The 27,891-nt window shown below is 52.1% G+C and overlaps 2 protein-coding genes across 4 annotated transcripts; both read right to left on the reverse strand.

Annotated features, from left to right (window-relative positions):
• Window positions 1-147: 147 nt before the first annotated feature.
• Window positions 148-3,886, reverse strand: LIN7B (lin-7 homolog B (C. elegans)). Of its 2 annotated transcripts, XM_012643178.1 has the most exons (6): window positions 3,812-3,886; window positions 3,271-3,389; window positions 2,956-3,027; window positions 2,134-2,343; window positions 580-743; window positions 148-257 (listed from the first exon to the last, which is right to left on the reverse strand). In XM_012643178.1, the coding sequence occupies exons 1-6, from the start codon at window positions 3,846-3,848 to the stop codon at window positions 236-238; spliced, it is 624 nt and encodes a 207-aa protein (XP_012498632.1). In that variant the 5' UTR covers window positions 3,849-3,886; the 3' UTR covers window positions 148-235. The 2 variants fall into 2 exon arrangements, with proteins under 2 accessions (XP_012498632.1, XP_012498633.1); XM_012643179.1 differs by lacking the exon at window positions 2,134-2,343.
• Window positions 3,887-8,591: 4,705 nt separating this feature from the next.
• Window positions 8,592-25,854, reverse strand: SNRNP70 (small nuclear ribonucleoprotein 70kDa (U1)). 2 transcript variants are annotated; one of them, XM_012643181.1, is made up of 10 exons: window positions 25,798-25,854; window positions 24,844-25,000; window positions 22,920-22,982; window positions 22,750-22,804; window positions 17,991-18,055; window positions 17,782-17,844; window positions 15,888-15,969; window positions 12,624-12,725; window positions 9,508-9,595; window positions 8,592-9,397 (listed from the first exon to the last, which is right to left on the reverse strand). In XM_012643181.1, exons 2-10 carry the CDS (start codon window positions 24,988-24,990, stop codon window positions 8,758-8,760), a joined length of 1,305 nt encoding a protein of 434 aa, XP_012498635.1. In that variant the 5' UTR covers window positions 24,991-25,000; window positions 25,798-25,854; the 3' UTR covers window positions 8,592-8,757. The 2 variants fall into 2 exon arrangements, with proteins under 2 accessions (XP_012498635.1, XP_012498634.1); XM_012643180.1 differs by having other exon boundaries at window positions 8,592-9,424.
• Between the last annotated feature and the right edge of the window lie 2,037 nt (window positions 25,855-27,891).

The raw sequence follows: 27,891 nt of genomic DNA on the forward strand, positions 1-27,891 counted from the left end.
CTTCAGACCTGGGGAGAGGTCTCTACCTCTGCTCTCAGACTCTGCAAAAGGGCTTCTTCAGGCTTGGTCTGACCTCAGTTCCTCTCCCTCCCCCACGGCTCAAGACACTGTAACCCCAGGTTGCAGGACAGACACACAGACACGCAGTGAGGGTCATAGATCTTTAAATAAGGAGCCAGTGACAATAAATACTGTACAGGGGAGAGGGCGAAGGGGAGGGTCCAGATCTGTGGTTTCAACCTCGAGACTCCAAGGACCTGCAAGGGGATGAAGAGAGGGAAGCCATGCTCAGGGAGGGGTCCTGGGGAGCGAGAGCTGGGACTGGGGTTCCAGAGGCAAGGGCCCAGGGAAGTGGGTGGAGGGATTCCAGCCAGAGTGGGTTCCAGATCTTGGGATGAGGGAGCTAGGGTGAGTCGGTCAGAATGGCCTGGGGTGGGAGCATGGGTCAAGGGTCAGGATTCCCGAGGAGAAGGGCTAGGGCTGGGGATGGCAATCCCAGGAATCATTGGCCTGGATTGGGAGTCCAGGGTGAAAGGGAGACAGTGGGGTCCCCAGGACAGTGGTGACCAAGGGGCTCACGAGTAGCTCTGGTGCTGCTGGCGCCGGCGGGCAGAGCGCATCTTCTCAAATCGGGCCTCCATCTCCTCCAACACTCGAGGCGTGTAACGCACCACCAGCTTCACCGAGCCCTGGGCCGCCTTCAGCAGCTCCACCGCCTTCTCGTGCTGCTCACCCTCAACGCTCTGCGGGGCCCAACACAGACAGCTGGGCCTGGGGCCTGTGCTGCCCTCACCCAGCCCCCACCAGGAAATGGGACCAACTGCTGGTGAGCCTGGTGTCAGCCCCAAGATGCCAAGGCCTCAGGTCCTCCTGGTGGGCGAGTCATTAGCTCTTGCCTCAGTGCCCTCCTCCAAAACCTTGCAGGTTCCCTGTGTCATGTTCAGATGTCACTGGCTAGATGTCCAGGCCCATCGTTGTTGCTCCTTCCCCACAGCCCACTAATACCCTCTTGCCCTGACTCCCTCTTCTTTGTCCCCACAGCCCTGGCCCCAGCTCAGGCCTTGTCCTCTCCCCTCTGGACTCTTACCCTGGTCTCCTCCCTGGCCTCTGACCTTCCATCTCTCCCCTCAGTTCATCTCCCATAAAATCCCAAACAGATCTTTCTACACCTGCAAGCTGAGCTTATCCCTCCCTCACTCACAGCCCTCCCATGGCTTCCCAGCATCCATGGGACAAAGTCCCTTCTTCTCAGGCTGGCACTCAAGGCATGCGTGGCTGACCCCAACCACCGATCCAGTGCTTCCATCTATTTGGACCACAATGATTTTAATTACGTGCATGCCACAGACCTCCCTTAGAACCGAGCCCTTTCTCTTCAGCTCAGAGGAGAGCGAAGTCAGAGTCCTTACCTACAACACCCTCAGCCTTCACCTTGTTTGCCTGAAGAATTCCTACTCATCCTTCAACACCCAACCCAAATATTCCTTACTCTGCAAAAACTTCCTACAGCTACACTGGCCTGGTGCCACATCTGGGCTCTCACAATGCTTTGTGCTTCCTCATTATTATGTCTCTGGAGTAGGACTGTTTCAGTCAGGGTGGACCTCACTTACCAGAGAGGAAGAGTCTTTTTTTTTTTTTGAGACAGAGTCTCACTGTGTTGCCCAGGCTAGAGTGCCATGGCATCATCCTAGCTCACAGCAACCTCAAACTCCTGGGCTCAAGCAATCCTTCTGCCTCAGCCTCCCAAGTAGCTGGGACTACAGGCATGCGCCACCATGCCCGGCTAATTTTTTCTATATATTTTTAGTTGTCCGATTAATTTCTTTCTATTTTTAGTGGAGACGGGGTCTCGCTCTTGCTCAGGCTGGTCTCGAACTCCTGAGTTCAAACAATCCGCCCGCCTCGGCCTCCCAGAGTGCTAGGATTACAGGCGTGAGCCACCATGTCCTGCTGGAAGAGTCTTGAATGTAGGAGCTGAGGCCAAATTCTCTCAGGGTCTGCAGCATTGCCCATCATGGGGCTGGCCACAGAGGTAGTGCTCAATCAGTGTGTGTTGAATGAATGTCAAAAGCAGGAACTATGCTACCTTGGACAGACTGTACCCCCGGCCCAGCCTAGCCCCCTGCTTACCACACCGTTCACAGACAGCAGTTGGTCCCCACGCTTGAGGCCTCCGTGGCGGTCAGCCACGCCCCCTGGGATAACCCGGGAGATGTAGATGGGCGAGTTCTGCTCTTTGCCACCCATGATGTTGAAGCCCAGGCCCTCGTCTGTCTTGGGCAGCTCCACTACCCTGGGATGCGCGTGGCCCTCGCTGGCCGTGAAGGCGGCCACTGTGGCCTAGGAGAGAGAAAGCATCAGGAGGTGAGGGTCCCTTCATGGTGGGCGTGCAGGCTGGGGTGAGCGATCTAGGCCAGGGAAAGCGATTTAGGTCAGATTGCTACCCTCAAGCACAAGACACGTGCCATGACTCAACACAAGATTACGCCTGTAATGACTGCGTGTCCTTTCGGTTCCCTGTGTGTGCTTCTGCCATGCCAAGGAGAAAGTCTCCATTTGGTGTGAGTGTGGCATCAATACCCTACACTTGCCAGCCTTGCTTTTTGACAGAAGAAAACAAGGCCTGGAGGGAGCTTCCAGGCACAAGAAGTAGTGTCTAACTATAGTTCAGTAAGATGTCAGTGTTCCCCAACTTCCCTTGTTTTCATTGTACAGATGTTGAGGGCTATCTTCTAGCTGGGCATGCCATACTGGTTTCCATCTGTAGTTGCTGAAGATGCCTTTATATGACATTTAAGTTAGAAATGTGCCATTATTTATTAACAGTTAAGGATGGCACATAGATTTGGCAAAAACCATGAAGAAGGAAACGGGAATGCCTGGCATTAGGAAGATACTGGGCCAGACCAGACAGTCCAGTGGACGCGAGAGCCGTGAGGCGGGGGTGCCCACCTTGGCTGTGGCATGGGCCCGGATCTCAGCGCTGCCAGTGATGTCCAGGGTGTCATACAGCTGTTCGTACACCTGGGTGAGCACGCAGCAGCATTAGGGATCCGCCAGCTTCCCCCTGCCCTAGACACAGGAGTCCAGGTCCCCAGAGCCCCTCTCGCCTCCCACCCAAGGATCCACCCCGCCCGCGCAACGGGAGCCGAGGAAACTACAACTCCCAAAGAATCTGAAGCGCGGGCACCCTAAAGCGGGCCGCCACAGAAGCTGCAGGGAGGCATAGTCCCTGGGCTCGGGCCACAGCCAGCGCATGACTCTCACCTCTCGGATGGCGGAGCAGAAGCGGCTCTGCAGGACTCGCTGGAGGGCCTGCAGCTTCTGCGGGGGCAGCTCCCCGCTGCGCTGGAGCCGCTCGAGGAGCTCCACGGCCCGGGACACGTCTGCGGGGCGGGGGCGGGGGCGGGGGCGCACGGACACACAGAGTCAGACAGCGAGACGCAGAGAACCACCGAGAGGAGCAGCGACAGATCGAGTAAGGGCGAGTGCAGACAGACCCCGGGAAGGACAGCGAAGCACAGTCGGACATCCCGCAGAGTCAACGGTGGCAAGGGAGAGACTGCGACCAGCCGGGTGGCAGTCCCCAGGATCGCGCGCGCGCGCGCACACACACACACACACACACACACACACACACACACACACACACACTTCGCCCACGGACCCTCCCACACCCACAGAGCGCCCGCCCCGCCCACCCCGCCGGGTACGACCGCCCACCAGCGCCGGCCTGGCCCGGGGCGGGGCCGGGACTAGGAGCCGCGGGCCGCGGCTTGGTGGGCAGGGTCCCCCGGCGCGCGCTTACCCCGCTCCAGCCCCAGAGGCTCCACCAGCGCAGCCATGGCGGTGCCACCGCTGCCAGCCGCCCGCCTGCCCCGTCGCCGGCGAGGAGGGCGGGGCTGCGCGAGGCCACGCCCCAGGCGATGGGCGCCCCCTGCGGAGGCGCCGCCTGGCAGGCGCTGCGCTCCCGGGCGCAGCTATTGCCCCGACCGGCTGCCGCGCGCGTCCGGCTGCCCTGCCCTCCGCCCCGGCCGGTCTGTCCTGCTTGCGACCCCTCCCGTTGCAGGCTGAGTCTGTTTGTCCCTTTCAGAATTCTTGTCTGCATCTCTTTTTGTCGTGCCCGCCACACTTGTCTATCCCCTCTGGATCCTTTCCCCACATTCACTGAATAAATGCATATAAAACATCTTCAGAGCCCAAGGCGACCGACGTGAAGCTGAGCAGAGCAGACAAACCCACCGCCCGAATGGAGCTTCCAGTCTGGAGTGGACAACCAACTTCTGTGGTAAGAGCTGAGACTGAGGAGGTGATGATCTAGATGAGGAAGTCCTGGAGGAGGGACACTGCCGAGTCCTAGAAGGTAAGATCGAGGCGTGGGGCGTGGGGCACCCCCACCAGGCGGAAGGAGCCCACGTGTCTGGAGAGCAGAGCTGGGACTGATTCATGGTGAAGGTGGAAAGGCTGGCAGGATATAGTTTATGCCTGGCCTTGTGTGTTGGCATATGCTCGTTGAGGATTTTGGACTTCATGCCAACTCCTAAGAGTAAAATGTGACATTCAGATTCGTATTTTAAGATGACTGTTGGCCACTGTGGACTGCATTGGATGGGTGCAAGAGGGGAAGAAGCAGGCCCAGTTACCGCAGCAATCCCCGTGGTGACCGGCACCAGGGCCCAGGCCTGGAGGGTAGGTGGGCAGATGTGCAAAGTGCCAGGGCAAGTCTGGGTGCTCAGCTGTATATGGGGAGGGGAGGTGCAGGGGGAGTATTAAGGTGCTCTGGTGCCACTTGTTAAGCTCGTCTGTGCTGGAGGAGGGATACTGGATATTTTGAATGTGAGAAGCCTGTGCAGTGTCCACACGGAGAGGATATCTAAGTCTAGGGCTCAGAAGGGCCATCTGGCCCGCGGGCAGTTTTGAGAATTTGGGCACAGGTGGTAGGTAAAACCATAGGAGTGGATGAGAATGCCGAGGGCAAGAGAGACTAGAATAAAGAGGATCCAGGACTGGTCCCTAAAACACTTAAAGTCAGGAAGGTGGCAAAGAATGGCCAGAAAGGTAGGTAGCAGGCAACCCAGGTGGAACAAACCAAGAGAAGAGAATGGGTTTGAAAAGAGGAAGTGGTCAGTGGTGTGAAATGCTCTAGAGAGGCAGCAGACATGTGGGGAATGTAGGAAATGTGGACAGACTTTAGGGAGGCCTGGCTGTTACCCCGCCATCCTCTGGGTCAGCCGGATGGGGATCTGCAATCTGGAAAAGAGCTTGCTCAAAGTGGGAGGACTAAAGCCGCTTTGTCTAGCCCTCTCCCCTCTTCTTTAACAAAAAGTAATGTCTTCACCAGGTTAAACACAAAATCCAGTCACACACAAGGGCTAGTGATGAAAAGCACGAGCCCCTGTATTTCTTCTAACTCTGCCCACTTCACGAGGCGACAACTTATAGATGTTTAGTCTGAGAGCTGCTTCTGTATCTAAATAACGTGCTAGCTCTTGATTTATCAATTTAGATGTAATAGATTACACATTGATTTTCTGCTTTTCCCACCTTGCCCCTGTTCCCATAGTTTTATGACAGCAGCTTTTAGTTCAATCAATAAAGTGCTAACATGATGTCTACCTGTTGTTTATTGCAGAGCGCAAGTAGTGTTTTGTGATTACCTTTCCTTTCTTGAACAGCTTTTTGCTTTTTCTGTGGCTTTTTGTATCTTTGTTTTCTTTCTTTTTTGTTTTTGAGACAGACTCTGTTACCCTGAGTGCCATGACACAGCAACCTCAAACTCTTGGGCTCAAGTGATCCTCCTGCCTCAGTCTCCTGAGTAGCTGGGACTCCAGGTGCACACCATGATGCCCGGCTAATTTTTATATTTTTAGTAGAGATGGGGTCTCACTCTTGCTCAGGCTGGTCTTGAACTCCTGAGCTCAAGCGATCCTCAGCCTCCCGGAGTGCTAGGATTACAGGCATGAGCTGCCGTGCCCAGCCTTGTTTTCTTTCTTTCCCCACATTCTCAATCTCTTTCAGATGAGATCGGGCATGTTCAGGGTGGTACAGCTGTAGACTCAATTTCTTTCAGTGTCCAAAACAGCTATTTTATTGAATCTTTTTATCACAGAACTTCTTGGAAACCTCAGTCCACTCACCCCAATCTGGACCAACTGCACTCTAGCAACTGCCATCCTGGGACTTCCCTCCGCTGCTCTCCTGAATTGGATCGATGCCCCTTTTAAATCCTTAATTTCAGTGAAGTAGGGCTATAGCTAACTTCTTAAGAAGGTTGTGAGATGTCTTACTTGCCTTGGTTTGTCCAAGTCTATCTTTCCTAGCACTTTTGGTGTTTGTAAGACTTCAGGTTATCTAGTATCTCCTCAACTACTAAATTCTTAATTTCAGATATTGTTTCCCAGTTCTAGAATTTTCATTTTTTAGACCCGGATCTGTTAAAATTCTCCATCTTTTCCTTATTTTGTGAACATGTCATAGTTATTTCAGTCTGGTAACTACAACATCTGAACCACCTCTGGGTCTGTTTCCATTATATATTTTTTTCCTCTTGGTTTTCAGCAATGTAAGTCCTTTCTAACATGCCTGGCAATTTCTGAGTGGATGCTGAGTATAAACATAGTATGTGCAGAGGCTGAGTGATATCTTCCTCCAAAGCGGGTTAAGTTTTCTTCTGGCTGGCAGACTGCCCAAATCCTGATGATGTCTTGTTTTAGTCTTTTTTAGCCTGACCTAAGTTCAGGTGTGTCACTCTGGGCACCTCAAGCAGAGCCATTCCACCATGGCGGACCTTGAGCCTGTCTCGCCCGGAACAGCATGGCTGCTGAAATCTCTGCTTAGCTCTTGAGCCTCCAAGTTACTGCATTCTGATGAGTTTCCTGAGGGTCTTGCGATGCCAATGAGTGACTTAGGAGTTGGCAGATGCCTCAAGGGAAGGTTGCATGTAGGTTTGGGAGCTTGATGCCCCACTTCTGGGAATTTTGCCTTCAAGACCCAGCTGCCTGGTTGAACCTGTGAACTCTGCCCAGTGAAGACTGCCCGTTCCAGTAGTCTATTTCCCCATGCTAAACTGCTAGATGTCCTCAAGGAAAAAGCAAGGGTAAATACAAAGTGTACCTCTCTGTCCTTTCCTTCTCTTAGGGATCATACCCCCTCTCAAGTCTGGTCTACACCGGTTGCTCTCCAACAGCTTTCGTAAGTTTTGTTTTTACGTATTTCCTCTGACCTTATTCTAAGTGGTCTGTGCTGTTAGTCCATGGGCCCTTCTTAGCCAGTACCAGAAGTCTAGTTACAGCATCTGCAATATCTATGAGAATATGCTAATTAGAGGTATTAAGTTCTTTTATTACTAAATTGTCCCTTCCAGGATCAGTTTTTCTACTTATTTTGTCATCTCTTGGCTTTTTCTCAAATACCTGGGTATCTTTGGTTGTTTGGGCAGACTAAGACCATTAAAAAACAGACTAGAATCTTGTGGAGTCGGTCACAGACTGCCTCTAGGTTAACAGACCAAGTTTGCCTTCAGGCTAAGAAACTTCTGAAAGACAAAAGCAGGTCTCCTATTTGCATTTGCCTAGGGAGCAAAAGCCTACCTCCTAGGCATCCTGAGTGCTGAAAGGGAGGCCCTTGTTCTACTGGAGTTGTAGCCTTGATGCTCTACAGTTCTGCAGGGACAACTGGCTTCCTTCTCCGAGCTCACCAGACTGATGTGTTCTCACCATCTTTAATCTTCTGTCCAGAAACTTGCTGACATTTCAATTGCTGGCGGATGCTCTTCTGTTTCTGCTTGTTATTCCTCTACTGTCACTAGTAAGTATTAAGTGAAAGCGACTGCCACAAAGCAATGGGAAGCCTCTCCCTGCCCCAGGCCTGCCTAGCCTTCCTGCTCTGCCCATTCCTCCCCACAAGCTGCACATCCTACATTTCCTGTGTCCTGCTCCCCTACACAGATAACAGCTTCCCTTGCATACATTCAAACTTGCAGTTTCCCAAGTAATCTGGTCCCCTTCTATAATCCATTCCTCCACCAAGACAGGTGGCGGGATGAATAGCCCCAAGGAATGTGTGGAAGAGGTTAAAAAGGGGGATGAAAGCACAGGACCGGGGATGCTCAGAGGGCTTTCTTACCACATCTTAAACAGCTCCGGAAATAGGGCATAGCCTCAGCCTTAGGTCCTAAAGCTTAAGTTCTAGGCATGCCCTGGAAAACAAAGTAGGGTCATCAAAAGTCAGGTGACAGCTGGGTGGGGTGGTTCATACCTATAAACCCAGCACTTTAGGAGGCCAAGACAGGAGGATTGCTTGAGGCCAGAAGTTTGAGACCAGCCTGGGTAATACAGCCAGACCCTGTCTCTACAAAATATTAGCTTTTTAGCTAATTAACCAGCCCTTGCTGGCTCCTATAGTCCTAGCTACTCAAAGGCCGAGGCAGGAGCATCGCTTGAGCCCAGGAGTCCAAGGCTGCAACTGAGCTATGATCTTGCCACTGCACTCTAGTCTGGCAACAGAGCGAGACTCTGATTCAAAGAAAAAGAAAAAAAAAAAAGGCGACAATCTTCTCAGAAAGACAGAGCAGTGAAGAACCCAAGGCACCCACAATCAACAGGAAATAATTTTATTTTGAAATCCATGGGGCCAGAACAAATAATGAAACTCCTACCCTCAGAGGGCAAACTTAGGTGGCCAAGGTTGGGGAGAGGATGACAGCAAGAGGGTGGGCAGGATCACGTCCAAAGAAAGCAAGCAGAGAGGACCTCTTCACTCTGGTGCAGCCTCCATCAAATACCCATTCTCTGGAGCAAGATAGCCGTCACCTCCCTCAGACTCCATATACATGTCTCGGCCATCGTTGCCCAGACCCTCCAGCCCGTTGTCCTGGCCGCCGCCGCCCCCACCTCGGGCCTCATCCCTGCCCCGCTCACTCCCCCGCTCCCCCCTCTTGTGCTCGCGATCCCGGTCTCGGTCACGGTCCCGGCGCCGCTCGCGCTCACTCCTGTGGCTCCGCCGTCGTTCCCGGTCACGATCCCGACCCTTCTCCTCTGGACCGTCAGGACCATCAGGACCGAGCTCCCCAGGAGGGCCGTCATCAGGGGGCGCATCACCCGCCTCAGAGGGCTCTGCCATGTCGCCGCCGCCGCCGCCACCGCCACCACCACCCCCACGTAGCTCCTCTTTGCGCTCGCGCTCCCGCCGGGCACGCTCCCGGCTCCGGCTGCTTCGCCGCTTCCGTTCCCGGTCCTTGTCTTTGCTCCGCTCCCGGGAGCGCCTCCGCTCCTCCTTGTCGCGACTCCGTGAGCGCCTCCGCCGGTCCCGAGAGCGGGAGCGTCGCCGTTCCCGCTCCTTGTCTCGCTCCCGGCTCCGCTCTCTGCGCTCCCGCTCACGGTCCCGGTCCCGGTCCCTGTGGGGAAGCGGGGAGGGGCCGGGCCTGGATGAGGTGGGCAGAGGTGTGTGGCAGGGGTCCCCCATGTGACCACCCCCCATCCCAGGAAACCGGTTGCCCAATCTCACCTCTCGTCGTAGCGGGACGTATCATCCCGGCCTGAATGCCGGATGTTCACGTCCGCTCCACCTCTTCTGGTACCACCGAGGCCACCTCCTAGGGCAGGGCAGACGAACAGAGAGTCAGTCTGCGCAGGGACAGCACCGAAGGAGAGGAGTGAGGGGTCTCCAAAAACAAAGGCAGGAAAGCAAGCCCCTGCCGTCGGTGTCCACAGGGCCAGGTCCTGCGTGCACTCTAGTCACAGGACAACTGTGTCTTACAGGCACCACACGGCTCCCACAGAGGGTCACTTGGGAAACAACTGTTACTGGAACCCACGTTTGACTCCAAGGGTCATAATCTTATACACTGCTCACTACACAGCCTCCACAAAACCCTCCCTTTGAGTTACCCTTGCCCTCACACAAACCCAAAGCCAGTGATCTGAAAAGCCTTTGGTGGCCTTGCGCGGCCTCAAGTCCATCCAAATTCCACGTCAACTGGCTGTAAGAGCCAGCAAGAGCGGCACCTGCCCAGCTTCCAAACCATGGGCAGGGGCTCTTGGCATTGTAAGCCTCTTCCGGTCTCCTCACACTCATCTTCTTCCTGCCACAGGATCGGCGCACATTGGTATCTTTCCCTGGAATGATCCCACCTTTGTTAGCCCAAACACCACTTCCTCAGGAAGCCTTGCCTGACCTGCCAGAGGAAGCCATCCTCCCCTGCGTACTCAGTTTCAGAAATCTTCCTTCCCCTCGAGTTTGACATCTGCTATTTGTGTGAGCGGACTGCTACCTGCCTCTCCCACCGGGCTCTCATGCACCACGAAGGGGCTACGTCTGCTCATGGTTACCAACATGTGGCACTGCGGCTGACATAAAGGTGGATGTGTATTTGTCAAGTTGATAAATGCCCTGAGAAACAGATGACAGCACCATCGTTTGGATGGGGAAACACTCAGATAAAGTCACTTGCCCACGGTGACTCAGCAAGGAAGGTGTAGCGCTGGTTCGTCACTCCTGTCTGCCTGCAGGTTGAACCTGCCTTCTCAAGGGCTCCTCTATACCACAGTGCCTGGAAGACAGCTGGAAGGAAGCAGGGCTCAGTTCCATATGAGGAATGACTTCTGACCAGGTGCGGTGGTTCACACCTGCAATCCTAGCACTTTGTGAGGCCGAGGAGGGAGGATCGCTTGAGGCCAAGAGTTCGAGACCAGCCTGGACAATAGCGAGACCCTGTCTCTACAAAAAACAAAAAAATTAGCCAGGCATGGTGGTTTGCACCTGTAGTCCCAGCTACCTGCGAGGCTGAGGCAGGAGGATAACTTGAGCTCAGGTATTTGACGCTCATATGGTTGTGCCACTGTACTCCTGTCTGGGCAACAGAGCGAGACCCCATTAAAAAAAAAAAAAAGGTAAGAAAACATAACGATGTCTAATCATGACAGTCGGGGGTGGCAGGTGGTGGGGGGGGAGATGCTGCGTGGATACCAGGGAGACATTCAAATAGGAAGCAGGCAATGACCAAGCACCTGGAGTGTTACAGGCACAGGACAGCTAGATTAATGTTTTCAATTTTCAGGTCACCAGCCAGCAATGGGTTGGCTATGGCTGCAACCAACATGTTAAAAAATAAAATGAAACAGCAGAATATAAAATACAACTATGGAGCCAGGAACAATGGCTTGAGCCTGTAGTCCCAGCTACTCCTATCCTCTGAGGCAGGAGTTCAAGATTGGTCTGGGCAACACAGCAAGACCTCACCTTAAAAAAAAAAAAAATACAACTATAGCCACATACAGACTATATTACAACTGTTTTGGAAAGCTTTTGTTTAGGTTATATGTACTTCTGCATATGCACTGTGCCAAGATGTTGGTTAACTCCAGCAAAGTTTGAATGTCAATCAAACTAGAATATTCTGGAAAGATTCTAACACCCTAGGCTCTCTCCCCAATAGGGAACACCAGAGCCTTAAGAACCCACTCCACCCCACGGAAACCAGAGGAAAGTTAAGAACGTGCCTGCTGAATGCAGACACTCAGCAGATGAGTGTGTGGTCTACTAGCACAGGTGGGGCCAAGCAAGAAGGGAGGGCTGGGAGGCAGGATAGGAGCTAAGGGTGGCTAACATTACCTGGGCATCTGCCCAGGAAAGACCTACTCTGAGAACTGTCACTCAGCCTCGTAAGATTCAGTCTTCAACAAGCTGTCTGGATAAAAGGACCCGAGCTCCAGGTTTAGGCCCAACACTGAGCCAATTAGATGGGCCCTCCCCAAAATGTAGAGAGACTCATCCAGGACTAGGTGTGCAGCAGGGAGTTGTGGCATGCCACACTGGGCCAGAGCAAGGAAACAGAAGAGACCCATCTGCACAGATGGCAAACGAGGCAGAAATGAGCTGCGGGGCTCTCAGACGTGGGCTATCCAGCTCTTGACAACTTCAGCTGCCAGGTGCTCTTGAGGCCCAAGGGCATCACATGATTGCCCGTGATTCTGTACTGACAGGCCCATTTATGCTGTAGGAAGCTCAAATGTATTGCTGATACTTGCAGCCAAACTGACCTTGACTGAGACGGTGAATTGGCAGACAGTGAGGGGGACTATTCAGTAGGAGGCTCAAAGGCCAGAGGCTGCCCCTGTCTTGCTTTTGACTAGAAAGCAGCCTGGTACACAGCTGGTGTTCAAACAGGTAACTTGCTCAATGAATGAATGGATGAAGAGCAAGAGCACAGTATAAGCAGATGAGTGAAGTGACATTTACAAGCCCCACTGTGTGTCACTTGCCAAGCTGGGTATCTGATGCGCTGAGCTCAGTGAACTCTGATGTTATTCCCACTGTCCACGATGAAGAGGAGGAGGCAGGAATAAGGGAAGTCCACCAGCTAGTAAGTACACAAGCCAGCATCCGGGGCCTGGCTGCTCCTAATCAGTAACCCAGAATGAGGAGGCGGGCGGGCACCAGAAATATGATGGCAATGAAAGAGATGAGCTGGAAACAGAGGGAGGATGTCAACAGCTGAGCAGAGGAACTGGCAAGAGGCAAGGAAGAGCACAGAAAGCAGCAGAGGGTGTGGAAAAGAGAGGGGAGAACAAGGCCACCAGGCCAGGGCCCCTAAGAGCCCCGCGTGGGCAGGATGTGCTCACCTAGCCGCCGGGGCCTCCAGCCCTTCACGGTTCGGCCCCTCTCCACATCCACAAGGACCCTTCTGCCATCAATCTTCTTGCCGTCTGCGTGCTTGTAAGCGGCTGTAACAGACGTGGGGAGGGGGAAGGGGAGAGGAGTCCCCAGAGGGTCCTCTAGTCAGGACAGGCCCAGGTCTGCAGCATCCCCACCCCCACGTGTCCCGTCATTGCACTCACACGCACACACCCACCAGACAGCCAGGCAACTGACAGCCAGACCAGCCCTCTCCCAAACCGGCGAGGGGCCTGCTCCATCTCAGTCCTGGCTTCCTTCACAGCACCCTCAGCCGCCACTGGCGGGGGCAAGACAGCCACCCGCAGCCACCCTCCCCCAGGCTCCCAGGCCCCTCCTACTCCCGTATGACGGAGCAGCCCCCTCCTGCCAGGATGGCCAAAGTTGCTGCAAAGAAACTGGAGGTTAACTCAACGCTGGACTCTGCTGTGGGGGAGGGGGCTCCTCCACAACCCCAAGCATGCACCCTAAAACATCATGCTGGGGCAGGAGGCCCGGCTGGGCCGCTCCGCACCCCAGTTCACACCAGTTTTTCTGTTTTTTGGGGGGAGGGTGAGTGTGGCGTTAACAGACATCAGAACAGAAAATGAACCAGAAGGGGTGGGAGAAATCTTCAGGAAATGGCAGGGAGCAGAAAGGCGGGTTATGTGCTCCCACAGGGCCTGGAGGGGCCCCGCCGCAGGGGGGCAAGGGGAAGTGGAGGGAGGCACAGGGAGACGTGCGGTGCTACCGAAAATCCCTGCCTTACCTGAGACGACTGACCCTGCCACCCCCCCACCCCGCCCGCCCCATCTCGTCCTCCACATCCCCAGCTCCACACGCGCTGGAGTCCACCCAGCCGGTGCCTGCCGCAGAAGGCTGAGGAGTAGAGGAGGAGACGAGGGGAGAGGCTCGCTGCTGCTCTCGGGCAGGACACAGCGAAGGGCGGGCCTGATGCCCTGGCCTGTAATCACATGGGCTGTCAGGAAGGCCAAAGTCCCTGTCCCCACCCCCAGCCCTGGCCTAGGGGGCTGTCCTCAACCAACCACGATACCCTGCCCCGCCCCAGCCCGCTCCCCCCCAAATAACAACCAGAGGAAGAGAAAAAGGTGCCATTTACCGATGCCGGCCTTGCGGGTGTCCAAACCGAGCGGGATGGGGGGGGCTCGGCAACTCCTGGGGGCCTGGCGAGGAGGCGGGCTTCCCGGGGGGGGGACACGGGACCGCTTACCTGGAGCCCCCAAGCTTACCTGAGCACGCGCACAGACCCCACCCCCACCACCATGGGGTCAGCTAAAGCTACAGGAAGGGCAGGTAGGGGGTTCTAGGGAGCCACAAGGGAGAGGAGCCACATCTCCTGCACCACCTGGAGACAGGCAGAGGAAGTGGTGGACCCCAAAGAAGCCTCATGGAGGCCTTAAAAAGGGGGAGATAAAGATTAACACCAAATCTGGACGCTGGAAAACCTTGGGACTATTTTTTTTGAATTTAAAAAGAAGGCTGGGGAGGCCTTAGAAAAACTGTCCACCCTTACCAATTCCCAATAAAGGCACACTAAGCTAGGCACATGGGCCACCCCTGAGGACCTGGAGTGACGTTTCCACCTGTAACTGCACACTCCCTCCCACCAGCTGCTCCAGCCTGAAGGCTGGCACGCAGGGGTCCAGGAGATGATTGCTGCCGTGCTCTGAGGAGGGGCCGCTTGGCCCCTGAACCCAGAAGAGGGGAGTCGGGGAAGGAATTTAAGGACCAGGATCACAGTCAAGCAAAGGAACCCTGCTAGGGTTCGGTATCCCAAACCCCAAAAGAGGCCCAACCCGGAGGAACAGCAAAGAAAACATGTGATTGTGTTCGTCTAGGCTTCTCTCTCTTTCCCTCTCTTAAGTCTCTAGACAGTAGAACCTACTACGCCTTCAGCTGTTTGCAGCCTGCCCCTTGATCCCGCCCACACCCGAGCCCCAATCCCATGCACTTTGGGGAGCTCCTGACCACCTCTGGAGTGGCTGGGCACCACAGCCAGCCCCCTCTAGAGGCCTCAACCATGGTAAGGAAGACAGGAAGGGGGCAGAGCACCCTGAAACTACCAGCCAAAAAAGAATCTCCAAAAAGATTCACAGTGACAGCCCCACAGAAGGGATGGGTGACAGGGAGAGAAGGGCTAAAAGGTTCCACATGGAGCCCTGGCCCTAATGCAGCCCCACCTTCAGTGTTCCCGCCACCTTGCCGCTGATGTCATGAAGCCGCGTAGGCAGGGGGTTGGGTGGAGCCCAGGGGAGAGGCTGGCTGCCTTTCCCACAGGGGTTCATCCTTCCCCTCCTGGGATCAGCAAAGATTCTCGGAGAGCGTATGGATGGGGGCAGGAGGGGCGAAGGGCACCCAAACAAGGAAAGGGCTGTGGGTGCAGGGAGGCTGAGGGGGCGACTGGGGTGGGAGGAGGGATGCCTCGCTGCTCCTGAGCTGCCTGGCTAAGCTGGGCTGGTGTGCGGTGCTGAGTGATCTTACCCATGATACAAACCCTTATACCAACCATACACTGAGGTGTTGTAAGGGGAGCGTAAGCATCAGCTGCAAGCCAGCTGCGTGGTGGCTGCAGTGACAATAAGAACAGTCAATTAATACGGCGGCCCCTGGACACGCCGCAGCCCTGCCCACCCCCACCCACCCATCCCTGCCCATGTGGACGCCGCGACAGCCTCAAACCGGGCTTTGGAGCGGTGGGGGCAGGCGCTGCACACACCTACCACCCCACTGCCCACTGAGAACAGGGTGGGGGGCTGGGGGTGGGGAGGCGGAGGGTTGGGTGGCCCAGCCCCAGTACTACTGGGGGGAAGAGGGCAGGTACAAAGGCCAGTCCTCATTCCAACCTGGTACCCCCAATGCCGGTGGGGGGAATAATGGGGAGAGGTTCCCCAAAAATCCAACCCCTCCCCCCACCTCCAGCTGTCCCCAGCCCCCACCCAGTTCCATCCTTGCCCCTGAAGTTCAACGTGTGACACTTACCTCCCCGGGTTCACACACACACACACACGTTGTGGGGGATTTGGTTTTTGTTTTTTAAAAAACACGTATATAAAAAAAAAAAAGATATATCAGAAACAGAGGGAGGAGGAGAAGAGACATTGCTAATGTCAGGTGTGGCAGGGTGGGGAGGGGACAAGACGACTGGGAAGGGGCTGGGGCAGCAGAGAAGTGAGAGAGGGTCAGAGGGAAGGGCTGAGGCAGGCGGTACTCACAGTGCATGTCTCGCTCATGCTCATACTCGATGAAGGCATAGCCTCGGGGCTTTCCTGACCGCTTACTGTAGACCATGTGTATCTGCAGGGTGGGCGAGGGGCAGGTCAGTTCTGCCAGAGGGAAACACCACCCAACCAATCACACAGCCTGGTGCCAGGCCCTGGGCTGTCTGATGCCAGTGACAGATGCCTCAGAATCTCTCTCTGTCCTTCAAGAGCTCCAAGTGACTTACGCTCTAATGGCAGGAGCAAAGGGCACAGTGGAAACCAGAGGCACAGAGGTGGCTTCCTGGAGGAAATGACACTTAAGCTAAGACCTAAACAATGAACAGGGATGAACAAGGGAATAAAGAGGTGTCAGCCTGTCAAGTGGAACAGTAGTAACACCAAAGGTCTAAGGCATTAGGAGAAGCAGAGGGGCAGGACACTGGGTGGCTTGAATATATTTTGATGACAGGATCCTCAGGAGATGAGGCCACAAAGGTGAACAGGTCCCGGGATCATCAAACAGCCCTAATGCCAGGCCAGGAACACAGTCTATAAGGACCTGAGAAGGGTAAGGGCCAATGCAGCCGGCCAATGCAGCCAGCCCATGCAGCCAGGAGGAAACACCAGGAGTTGGGGAAACAGGGCAGGGGAGTTCTAGGGCAAAGAGACAAAGGGCATATGCAGACACACACCCAGCATGTGCAACGCCAGGAAGGAGTGAGAGAATGTGGAGAGTGATGGGTCCCACCATGGGGATGGGATGGGATGGGATGGGGTGGGGTGGGGTGGGATGGGATGGGGTTGGAGGTATGCAAGACCACACAGGTGGGGAGGGCCCTGGAAGGCCAGGCTGTAGCAACTGGACCTCTGTCCTGATATCCTAGAGCCATGGGAGATGTGAGCAAAGATGGGGTCAGCTCTGGGTGTCAGAAAGACCCTCTGGGATCATGTGGGAGATGGACTATGAACAATAGTCTAGGCAGGACTGTTGGGACAGAGGGGGTCAGGATGAGCCAGGGAACACTTGTGGGAGGTGACAGCATTTGAGTTGGTCCCCAAAGGATGGCTAGTTCCACATTCACATCGCTACCAATAACCAGCTGACATCATAGATGGCTGTGACCCTGAGTTCACCTGATCCTAGGACTTGAGCCCTGGGATCCTACAGCCCCCTAAAACCCAACTGAGATTCCAAACTGACCCAAAGTGGGATCAGAGGAACAAAGTCAGGGTCTGTGCTCTCTCAGAGGCCTTCAATACCAGGGGACCAATCCCTATGAGAGCCTGGAGCTAGGGGGAGGCCAGCACAAGCCCACTCAGTGCCCAGCGCTGGGACCCATCACTTCCAGTTTGTGTGCAGGATGACCTCAAGCCCTCACTACTGTCCAGCGAGGGCCCACGCCTGCCCATGTTAGAGACTGGGGAAATAAGGCACAGAGCACTTAAGTGGCTTTTTAAATGAAATGAAATGTCAGTAAAACATAAAGCCTTGCTCTAAAACAAGAGTCAGTGCATATTTGCTGTAAAGTGCCAGAGACTAGGTATTTCCAGCTTTGAAAGCCGTATATTCTCTGTCCCAATTACCCAACCTGCCTTACAGCAACAGCAGCCACACACAGTATGTAAACAAACGAGCCTGCCCGGCTGTGCGCCAGTAAGACTTAATTTACAAATAGTAAATCTGTAGTTTGCTGACCCCTGCTCTAAATCAACAAGCAGCGATGGTAACTTCTAATCTTACTTCTGTGCTACCCAAGGTCTGCTGCAGGGAAGTGCAGTGAGGATGTAAACCCAGGCCATGAAATGATGTTAGGCTTCCTCAGGTGGGAGACCTTTCTCTTTTTCAGGCTACAGCCCCCTCCTCCACCTACTCCCAATTCAAATAATCCTGACTCAAGCCACTTACTCTTTTGATGGGTCCGTACACCTCAAACTCTCTCCGGAGCTTGGATTCTGTTGTGTCATAGTTCTACAACAAGACAGACACGAAGTTAAATGGGAGAAGGGAGCTGTCCCAAAGCCCTAGGAACATTCCCCAGGACCTCGCCTATTGTCCTTTATCCCAGATCCTGGCTCTCAGCAACCTGGAGTTCCAGGAGGGAACTGGGGACTCACCACTCTAGCCACGAAGAGTGTCTTGAAGGCATCGCCCTGAGCATTGGGATCATTGTGAGGGTCCCCTGTGCAAGAAGAAGAGAATATATAAGAAGAAGGCATCCATGGTCTCAACATGACAAACGGATGGGCAGAGACCGAGAAAATAAAGAAGGAATTAGGAGAGGCCACCAACTACAGGAAAATGGGTGGTGATCTTGGGGATGGCCCTCTCTGAACCCTGGATTTTCTGAAGCACAGTGGCCTTTATCAGAGTGGCTGATAAATGATTCAGGCTGATGCAGGGAAGGGGTAAGGCTGACTTCAAGCTGACGGGATGCAGAAGGCCTAACTGCCATTTCAGACCTACGTACCCTAAGGGCCCCATCCCTCCCAGGTGTAGGGTGATCTGAGCAGTAACTGAGCCCAACTGGGCCTCTCTGGAGATGCAGCCTGATACCTGCCTCTCTCCGTGCAGAGCTCCGTCCCTCAGGCAGGGCTGCACTGCCACCTGCTGGACACAGACTGCAAGTACAGCTCACAGGAAAACAACCCTAAGGCTAGGACTGAGCGCCAAGAGAGGAGAATCCAAGCCCTGCTTTTTCCTCTATGCCCCATGGCCTCTGGGAGGAAACCAGGGCTGGTGCTGGAGCAAATGAGAAGAGCTGATTAGCGTTAGATCAGGTTCTTACTCCAGCCTTGCTACAGCAAGGCAAATAATTGTCCTACCTGGCCACTGAGGAGTAACAATCTCCAAAGAGAGGATCCTATTAAGAAACCAATCCCGTAAGCGGTTCCACTGGGAATAAATCCTTTTTGGTGACCCCAGCACACACAATGCCCCTGACCCCTGCTGGGGCCCTAAAGGCACTCTGCCCATTGCACAGTGGAGGCATTTCTTCTGTGGTATAGTGTTACCCTCAGAAGGCCCTGTCACACTCTGGGAGAATATGAGAAAAGGAATAAAATTAATAATTTATTGAGCACATATTATGTATGGCCCAGACACAGCACTGGACACTGAAATTTACCTATCATTATTCTTCAAATGGAAGGAAAAACCCAAGGCATGGAAAAGGGGAAGTGTCATTTCATGTCAGAAAGCTCAGGCAGGCTTTACCTCCCAGCCCTGGCATTTGTACTACCAGGCTCCCATCCGAAATCCCTGGGGGTTATTTTCTCAGGAAAACAGTGTGGGAGTTGCAAGAAGCCAGAGAAACAGTCTCCAATCTGTTTCTTGTGAGGGTTTGGCTATAAGCATAAACCAAGGTCGAGATGACTTTTTAAGGATTTCTTAAAAAGCAGGAGCCTGAGCCCAAACTTAAGGGAATACCTATCTGGAAATAGATGTCTGCAAAGATGACTCCATCTTTGTGTTCTCCCCTCATGCCCCAGTTCCTTGCATACCTCATCCTTCCCTGTGCCCGGGTCTCTCCATGTGCACTGCCTCACTCTCATTCACTCACCAGGCAAGCACTAAGCACCTGGCATGTGCCTGGAACTGCTGTAGGTGTTGGAGATTTGGCAGTAAACAAGACAAAATTGGTCCCTACCCTCACGAAGCTCATATGCTAATGGAGGGGGAAAATAAGGACATCATAATTAGATGATGACAGAGAGATGGGAAGAAAGGGTGATTTTAAAGGGAAGGTTAGGAAAGGCCTCACTAAGATGGTGACATTTAACCGAAGACCTGAAGGTGTCACAGCAGCAACAGGAAACACACCTTGAAACACCAGGCAGTAGGTGGTATAACAGGTACTGCGGGAACACTACAGTGGGACCGATGAATGCTGCCTAGGGAAGTGGATGGAAGCCAATTAAGAGAGCTGAGCTTCCTGAAGGGCAGCCAGGAGGTGCCAGCAGACAGAAGGGAAACCACCCCAGGCTCACCGCATAAGTCCCCTGTAGTTCTTGCTTATCCAAGTGGCCCATGAATGTGACTACAGGTAAAAGCAAGTGCAGCCGAATCAACAGTACCCAACTGTCTGAAGACACATTAACTGAAAAAGGGGGGCACAGAATTCATGCTGGTCAGTGGTCCACCAGTCAGCATACACGTGCACTGTGCTGGCAACCCTACCCTTAGGAAATCCTTGCTTAAAGGACTAATCTAGGTACCAGCCCAGAGCAGGGGCTCCAAGGAACTGGGCTGTGGAGCTGGGAAACCTCATTAGGCTTTAGAGGGCTGCGATAACATCTCACTGTTTGTAAGCATACTCGCCTCAACAAGCCTCCATCTTTTTCATCTTAGAAATGGGAGTAACCACCCCCGCTGCACTTGGAAGCTCTGGTAAGTCAATAATAAGCTGTGGTAAGTACATCAAGTGCTCAGAAATGGAGCCAAGTCCCCTTGAATGGTAGCTGTTAATTTTGATGGGGGACAACAAGCTTCTGGAGGTAGGGACACAGAAGCCCTACTGAACTTGATCCATTCTTTTCCTTTTCTATTATGGAGAAGTTCAAACACTTTTAATGGAAGTAGAGAACAGTAGAATGAATTCCAGTGAGCCAGCTTCAGTTATCAGCGTATGACCAAACGCATTTCATCTCTGCCCTCCTCCATCTCCACTGGATTATGTGACATCAAACCCCAGACACCACATCATTTTGGTCTCTAGTAAAGACTTTAAAAATAAATCATAACCACAGTACCATTATTACATCTTAAAAAAGTTAACATTATTAATTCCTTAACCTCATCTATGATCCAGTGTCCAAAATTTCTTAACTGGAACTGTTTTGAAAAAGCACTTTTTATAACTGGCTCACTTAAATCGAGATCCAAACAAGTTCCACACATATCATTTGGTCAATCTTTTTTTTGTTGTTTTTTAAACAGGATCTCACTGTGTCGCCCAGACTGAAGCGCAGTGGTGTCATCACACCTCTCTCCAACCTCTGGGCTCAAAACGATCCTCCTGCCTGGGACTCTCAGAGTGCTGGATTACAGGCATGTGCCACCAAGCCCAGCCACGTCTTGATTTTTTAATCCATATGGTCCCCCTTCCTGCCTTCCTTATTTTGTCATTTATTTGTTAAGGAAACTGGATCACAAGTTTGTCCTGTACAATTTCTCACATTCTGCATCTGGTACAAGGTGAGTCTGGAATGGTAAGCAGGGACTCTGGTCTTCACGTAGAGAACAAGAGGAAGCCCTTAGCAGAAGGACAATCAGAATTGTAATTAATGGGCCAGGTGTGGTGGCTCATGCCTGTAATCCTAGCACTCTGGAAGGCCGAGGTGGGAGGATCGCTTGAGCTCAGGAGTTTGAGACCAGCCTAAGCAAAAGCGAGACCCCGTCTCTACTAAAAATAGAAAAAAAATTAGCCAGCCGTGGTGGTGCACGCCTATAGTCCAGCTACTCGGGAGGCTGAGGCAGGAGGATCGCTTGAGCCCAGGAGTTTGAGGTTGCTGTGAGCTAGAGTAACGCCATGGCACTCTAGCCCAGGCAACAGAGTAAAACTCTGTCTCAAAAAAAAAAAAAAAAAAGTAAGAAAGAAAGACCCTCAGTGGACTTTGGCTGGGGAAGATGGAGGCAAACTAGTTAAACTGTGACTGCATCATCCAGGGTAGTGGTAGTGGACATGGACAGAAGGGTGGGATTTGTGACACTTAAAGTAACAGGGACAGGTCTTGGTGACAGGTTGAGGAAAGGGCAAAAAAAGGTCGTGACTTGCACAGTTGGATGGCCATGTCCCAGAGAAGAAAACACTCAAAGGAGACCAGGTTGATGGTGTTCCTTTGGGGTTTGGACACCGAGTCTGAGATGCCTTTGAGGCATCTGAGAAAGGACACCAAGGCAGCTGCTGTAGTGACAGTTAGTGCTCAGAGAGCTCCCAGCTAGAGTCCCGTCAGGCATTCGATTAAATACGCTAAGCAAATCAGCCACTCCAGGGTTTGGAGAAAGTGATTCACCAAAGCTCACATGTGTACGTCTTCTGTACGGAAGAAAACTCAATTCTTCTGACTATAGCGGTGCCTCACTTAATGGGGCTACACTCTGAAAAACGTGTTATTCAGCAATTTCATCGAAGTGCAAACACCAAAGCATGTACTATGATGGTAGAGCCTACTACACACTTGGCTACATGGTATAACCTATTGCTCGTAGCCTACAAACCTGTACAGCATGCTACTGTACTGAATGCTACAGGCATGACAATGGTAAGTATTTGTGTATCTAAACATACAAAAGGTAACGGTAAAAATGCCATATTATAATCTTACAGGAATACCACCATATATGTAACTTACTGATGACTGAAACATTGTTAGGCTGTGTATCACTGTACAAAGTTTTCACTGCAACAATAAAAGGCCAATGGTGATTGACCCTCTGGTGAGTTTGGTTAATGGCTACAATGCACCTGTCTCATGTCCCAACTCCTCCTGTACCAGGAAGGGATAGAACATCCCCAGCCTAAGGATCAGGGAGCTAAGGGTGGAATGAGGACTGACTCACTAGACTGCACCTCACTGCCTGAGCCTGGGAGACCCAGCCGGGCTGTGGTTGCCCCTTAAGTACATTCCCCTGCAGGATGAGCCCAAGGTACCAGGGGTCTCCCTTCATGCCAACCTTTACCCCATGCTCTCCTGCTTAAAAGAATAAACCAAATACAGTGCTTGGCAAGTGACAGGGGCTAAATAAGTGAAGTAACAACCCTGCTCCCCCTCCAAAACAGGCCTCTGGGAGAGTAGGGTACTGTGTGTGACCTGGGAAGAGTAACACAAAGGGTTTGGGGGAAAAGAGAGGTGAGAGGAGGAATGAGAGACTTACACATTTTTAGCTCCGTCTCCACCTCCTGCTGTCGCCGCTCAATCTTTTCCCGTCTCTGTTGGGAGAAAGGAGAGGTGCAGAAGTGAATGCAAACAGAAGTGCTCTGATGTCAGGGACCATCTGGAGAAAGTGGCAAAACAGACATGGGGTTAGGAGGCAAAATGACATACCTTCCTCTCCATGCGTTCCTCCCTGGTTTCTGCACGAGTTGGAGGAGGGGCATCTCGAGGGTCCTGGGAACAAGAAGAGGGATGACAAGATGGGAAGGACTGGGGGAAATGGCAAGGGACACCCACAAAGGAAATAAGCATTTCAGCCTCCCCCCACTGCCACCTACACAAATAAGCAAACATGGACAGCTCAGTGGAAGCGGGAGTGGCACAGACCAAAGCATGGTCAGAAGACCAACACTGTCTATAAACCGTTCCTGGTCTGTGACAAGATAAACAGAGAAATTGGGAGTAAGTATTCAGAAACTTCTACAGCAATTTGACAAGGTAGTTTTACATTCCATTAAGCCTAATGATAAAAATTTGGTCTTTTATTTTGTACACCCTTCTTTAAAAACAAATCATAAGAGAAATCAAAAGTAATTCTATCATTTTTATCAAAAGCATCATTCTGCAACAGATTGGAAACATTTGTTCCTCACCAGTTTGAAAAGCACTGGCACAGGTGACACCTTGCTTAGGAACACAGCATCAGAGGTCCTGTCTTCCCTGTCTAGGAAACACACCGCTTCTCACAGCTCTAAGTATCATTTACACTGAACAAAGTGCCAGAGGATGTGATAGGAGCGGCGTGATGGGAGGGCCCTTCCTTATGAGCACCAATGAGCAGGGACAGGGCCTGAAGCAACAGCAGGAGACAGTGCAGAGCTCTGAAGCTGACAACTGGACACCCTCTGACGGCCAGGGCAGTTCACCAGCCACTCGTTAAATAGCAAGCCACACATGACTGACATCAAAGGGTACCACCGGCCTATACCCACTACATTAATTTAATTGGCTAATAACATTTCCTAAGTGCCGTTTCATCAAGGATGGTAAATCCCACTAAAGAGCCACCTTTCTGTTATCTACTAACTCTGCTTTGCAACTCCATCTCCAGCTGCACTTCCCCACCCAATGCCAGAATGTTCCTCTTATGACTTCCAGTTGTGTGTCAGCATCTCTCAGGTGCACTGTGATGCACCTTAAGAGGTAGAAATCATTATCCTATTTTTATGAATAAAAAAATTAAGGTCCTGGAGCCTAAGTCATTTATTCACGTTTACCCCAAAGGTGCAGAGCTAAGATCCCCAAGTCTTCCCCGGCGTGGTGGCTCACACCTGTAATCCTAGCACTCTGGAAGGCCAATGTGGGAGGATCGCTTGAGCTTAGGAGTTTGAGACCAGCCTGAGCAAGAGTGAGATGCCACCACTACTAAAAACAGAAAAATTAGCCAGGTGTTGTGGCACATCCCTATACTCCCAGCTATTCGGGAGACTGAGACAGAAGGATCACTTGAGCCCTTGAGTTTGAGGTTGCTGTGAGCTATGATGATGCCACCGCACTCTACACAGGGTGACAGAGCAAGACACTGTCTGAAAAGAAATAAATAAACAAATCCCCAACTCTTAAGCACTCTAGTACCCGGGGCAATCCTTCAACACCATCCTATTAACGATAAAAACAGTAAATGCATTAACAAATGCTGACATTTACTGACTGCTTGGTGACAAACCCTTTGATACACTTTGCCGTTTAATTCTCCTTTGATATCGTGAATATGTTACCACCACCCTCTTGCTAAAGATAAACCAATGCATTCAGAAGATATAACACTTGCCCAAAGTTACATAGCTGATAAATGCTGTGTGCCAATGACTACCTGACTCAGGAGTTTGAATTCTCAACCACTACTTAATGAATTTTCACAAAAACCCTACAATAAGAGATATACTATCAACCCATTTAAGACAGAGAAACTGAAGATCAGAAAGACTACATCATCTGCCTAAATCACACTAGCTAGAAAATGGCCAGAGGCTGGATTCCCAAATCCAGCTCCTCCCAAAACCCAAACCACTCCTAGGCTGCTCAGTGAACTCACCTCAAACTCTCGGATGTATGGCGCAATGCCACAGTAAGGTTGATTGTGGTGTTTTTCATGAGGCAGTTTCTCCAGGGGCGGCAGGTATGGGATGGGGTCACGGGGGGCAAAGAGGGCCAGAAGATTGGGCGGCAGGAACTGGGTCATCTTGCCAAGTCTGAGAGCAGAAGCAGGACAGTTTTATGTTACAGTAGGTCAGTAGAGATGAAGCCCTTATTACCCTTTGGTTCTCAAGAAAAAAAAAAATGAAATAGGAGAGAAGTTTCAGTACTAAAACAGGGTCTGTAAAGGCAGAGAATGATTCTATGTCACAAGAGAAAGGAGAAAATCTGGATGAGAAAGTAAGATCTTGGTGGGATGGGGTGAGGCTAGGGCCTGAAGGGAAACAAAGGCCCGTGAGGGAAATAAAGACTGGAAGAGGGTTTCTGAGTAATGAAGTCTCAGAGTCCTGAGCCAGGAACTGTGGGGCTGAGCAGTTCCCTGGGGGTTCGTGGAGGAATCAAGGATCCTGACAAGGGAGGCCCAGGGCAGTTGTGACTGGGGGTCCTGTACCTTGCAAAACAGATTATGAGACGGAGGGCGCAGGGGGAACGGGGAGGGAAGTCTAGCAAAGGGAGAAAGTCATAAAGAGCAAACCTTTCAAGCCAGGGGCTTGTGGGTAATAGATCTGGGCCCCCAAGGGCGAAAGGAATTGTGGGTAAGGGTCTAGGAAAACAGAGGCAACAAAAAAGGCAACGCACCGCAAGGGCCTGTGGGTAGGGGACTGAGCGGGGGATCGGGACGGCTGTGGGAAGCGTGCTTGACTGTCCAGAGAACTCTGCGTGCGCGGTGCAGAAAGGTGCTGTGGTGGGGACGTGGGAAGGGGACCCAGCCGCGGGCGAATGGACTAAGGCCCACCGCAGGGGCTTGTGGGTAGCGGCCCCGCACCCCGTAAGGCCGCTCAGTCACACTCACCCGCCGCGCGGCGCCCTCTTCGGCCTGGCGTCGGTCTGGAGGCTCGCGGCGGCTGCGGCGGCCCCTCACAACAAAGACTCCTCCGGCTTCGACTCTGGTAGCGTCCGTGTCCGTCTGCCGCCGTCGCTCTCTCAGCGCGCGCACCAGGCCGCAGCTCACGAACCCGCGCGGCCTCGGCTTGCGACGGAAGCAGGGGGTGGATCCGGCACCAAATCCCTCCGCCGCCGCAGTGCGCATGCGCCGCTCCCGTCTAGCCCAACCCACTCTCCAGGAAGCGACGCCGCCGCGGGCACAGCGCATGCGCGGGGTCACTGGCCAGCCTTCGGCAGACTTCAACACTTTTGCCGCGGCGGCCAGGCGTCCGCAGTGCGCATTCGCGCTCAGCACACAGCCGCCCCTCCACCGGGCTCCAACCGCTTCTGTCCGCGAGATTCTTATTGACTCCGCCCCTTCCCCTATTACACTATACCGATCTTTCGCGCATGCGTGTTACGTAGTGTACTCTGATAACAATTCGCCACCGCCTAACAAAGAGTCCCTAAGTGAATAATGTTGCGTTGATGGCTAATCTATTCAACCAGTAATTGTATATCATACCTTCCTTTTCCTGGGTAGTGGAAAACAACAACAACGAAATTGTTCATCGAGCGTCTCTTGTGTGCTAGGCGCTCTTTGGGCTCTGGGGCTGCAGCACGTGATTAAAGCAAAGTCTTTTCCTTATTGGAGCTTACATTGTACTTGGGGAAACAACAAAGGTATTTAAATGATTAAATATAATTTCAGATAGTGGCCAGGAAAATGAAGAAAAATAAGGCAGAATAAGGGAATGGGAAATGAAAGGGAGGCTATTTTAGAGAGGGTGATACTAGAAGGCTCCTATGAAGTAGTAACATTGAACAAAAGCGGGATAGAAGGGAGATCTAGGCAGGGTTAACAGCAAGCGCCAAGGCCCTGAACTGGGACCTGGTGGCAGGACTCTCAGGTTGTTGGCCATGAGATCGGAGAGCTGGCAACCGTTTTTTTTAGGGCCCTGTAGACTTGCAAGGAGTTAGATATTGTATTTAAGTTTTCTGGATAGAATGAATTGCCTGTTTATTAATAACTATAAAAATGATTGCAAAATTCAAACTACTAATTTCATGTTTCAGGAAACCTGTAATAAAAAAGCACATACTTTTAAAAGTATTTTTACACGTTTGCTTTATCTGAGTGTGTATATGACAACTCTCTGCTATTTTTGCAGCTTTTTTGTAAGTCTAAAATTATTTCAAAATAAAAAGTTTAAAGAAAATAAAACTAATCTTGCCCAAAGTTGGGTGTGGTGGTGCACACCTGATGTCCCAGCTCCTAGCGACTGGGGCGGTTGAGGCAGGAGGATCGCCTGAACCCACGAGTTGGAATTCAGCCTGGGTAATATAGCAAGACCTCCTCTATAAACAAAAAAAAACTAATCCTGCCTTAATAATGTATTTTTTCTATACCATTTGAAAGTAAATTGTGATGTATTTTGAAGATAAAGCTCATTTATTCAGGTTATGTACGAATAGAATTAGGCACTTCATTCCTAAACACTTCAGCATGTATCTCCTAAGAATAAGGATATTCTCCTACATAACCACAAAATTATTTTCACCTCTAAGAAAGTTTATCCAGCCCCTGTACAGATTTTCCCAATTGACCCAAGAATGTCTTGTTTTAATCCCAACCAGGATTTAATCAGGGTTCACACATTGCATTTTATTGTCACATCTCTTTATTCTAATGTAGAATAGACACCAGCCTGAGCAACATGGGTGAGACCCTGTCTCTACAAAAAATTTTAAAAAATTTAGTTGGGCATGGTGCCACACACCTGTAATCCCAGCTACTCAGCAGGCTGAGAGAGGAGGATCACTTAAGCCCAGGAGTTTGAGGTTGCTGTGAACTATGATGATGCCACTGCACTGTAGTCCAGGCAACACGGCAAGACCCTGTCTCTACAAAAAATAATTAGCCAGGTGTGGTGCACGCCTATAGTCCAGCTACTCGGGAGGCTGAGGCAGGAGGATCGCTTGAGCCCAGGAGTTTGAGGTTGCTGTGAGCTAGAGTAACGCC

This window comes from Propithecus coquereli, unplaced genomic scaffold, assembly GCF_000956105.1.
Source record: "Propithecus coquereli isolate 6110/MARCELLA unplaced genomic scaffold, Pcoq_1.0 Scaffold193, whole genome shotgun sequence".
NCBI lineage: Eukaryota > Metazoa > Chordata > Mammalia > Primates > Indriidae > Propithecus > Propithecus coquereli.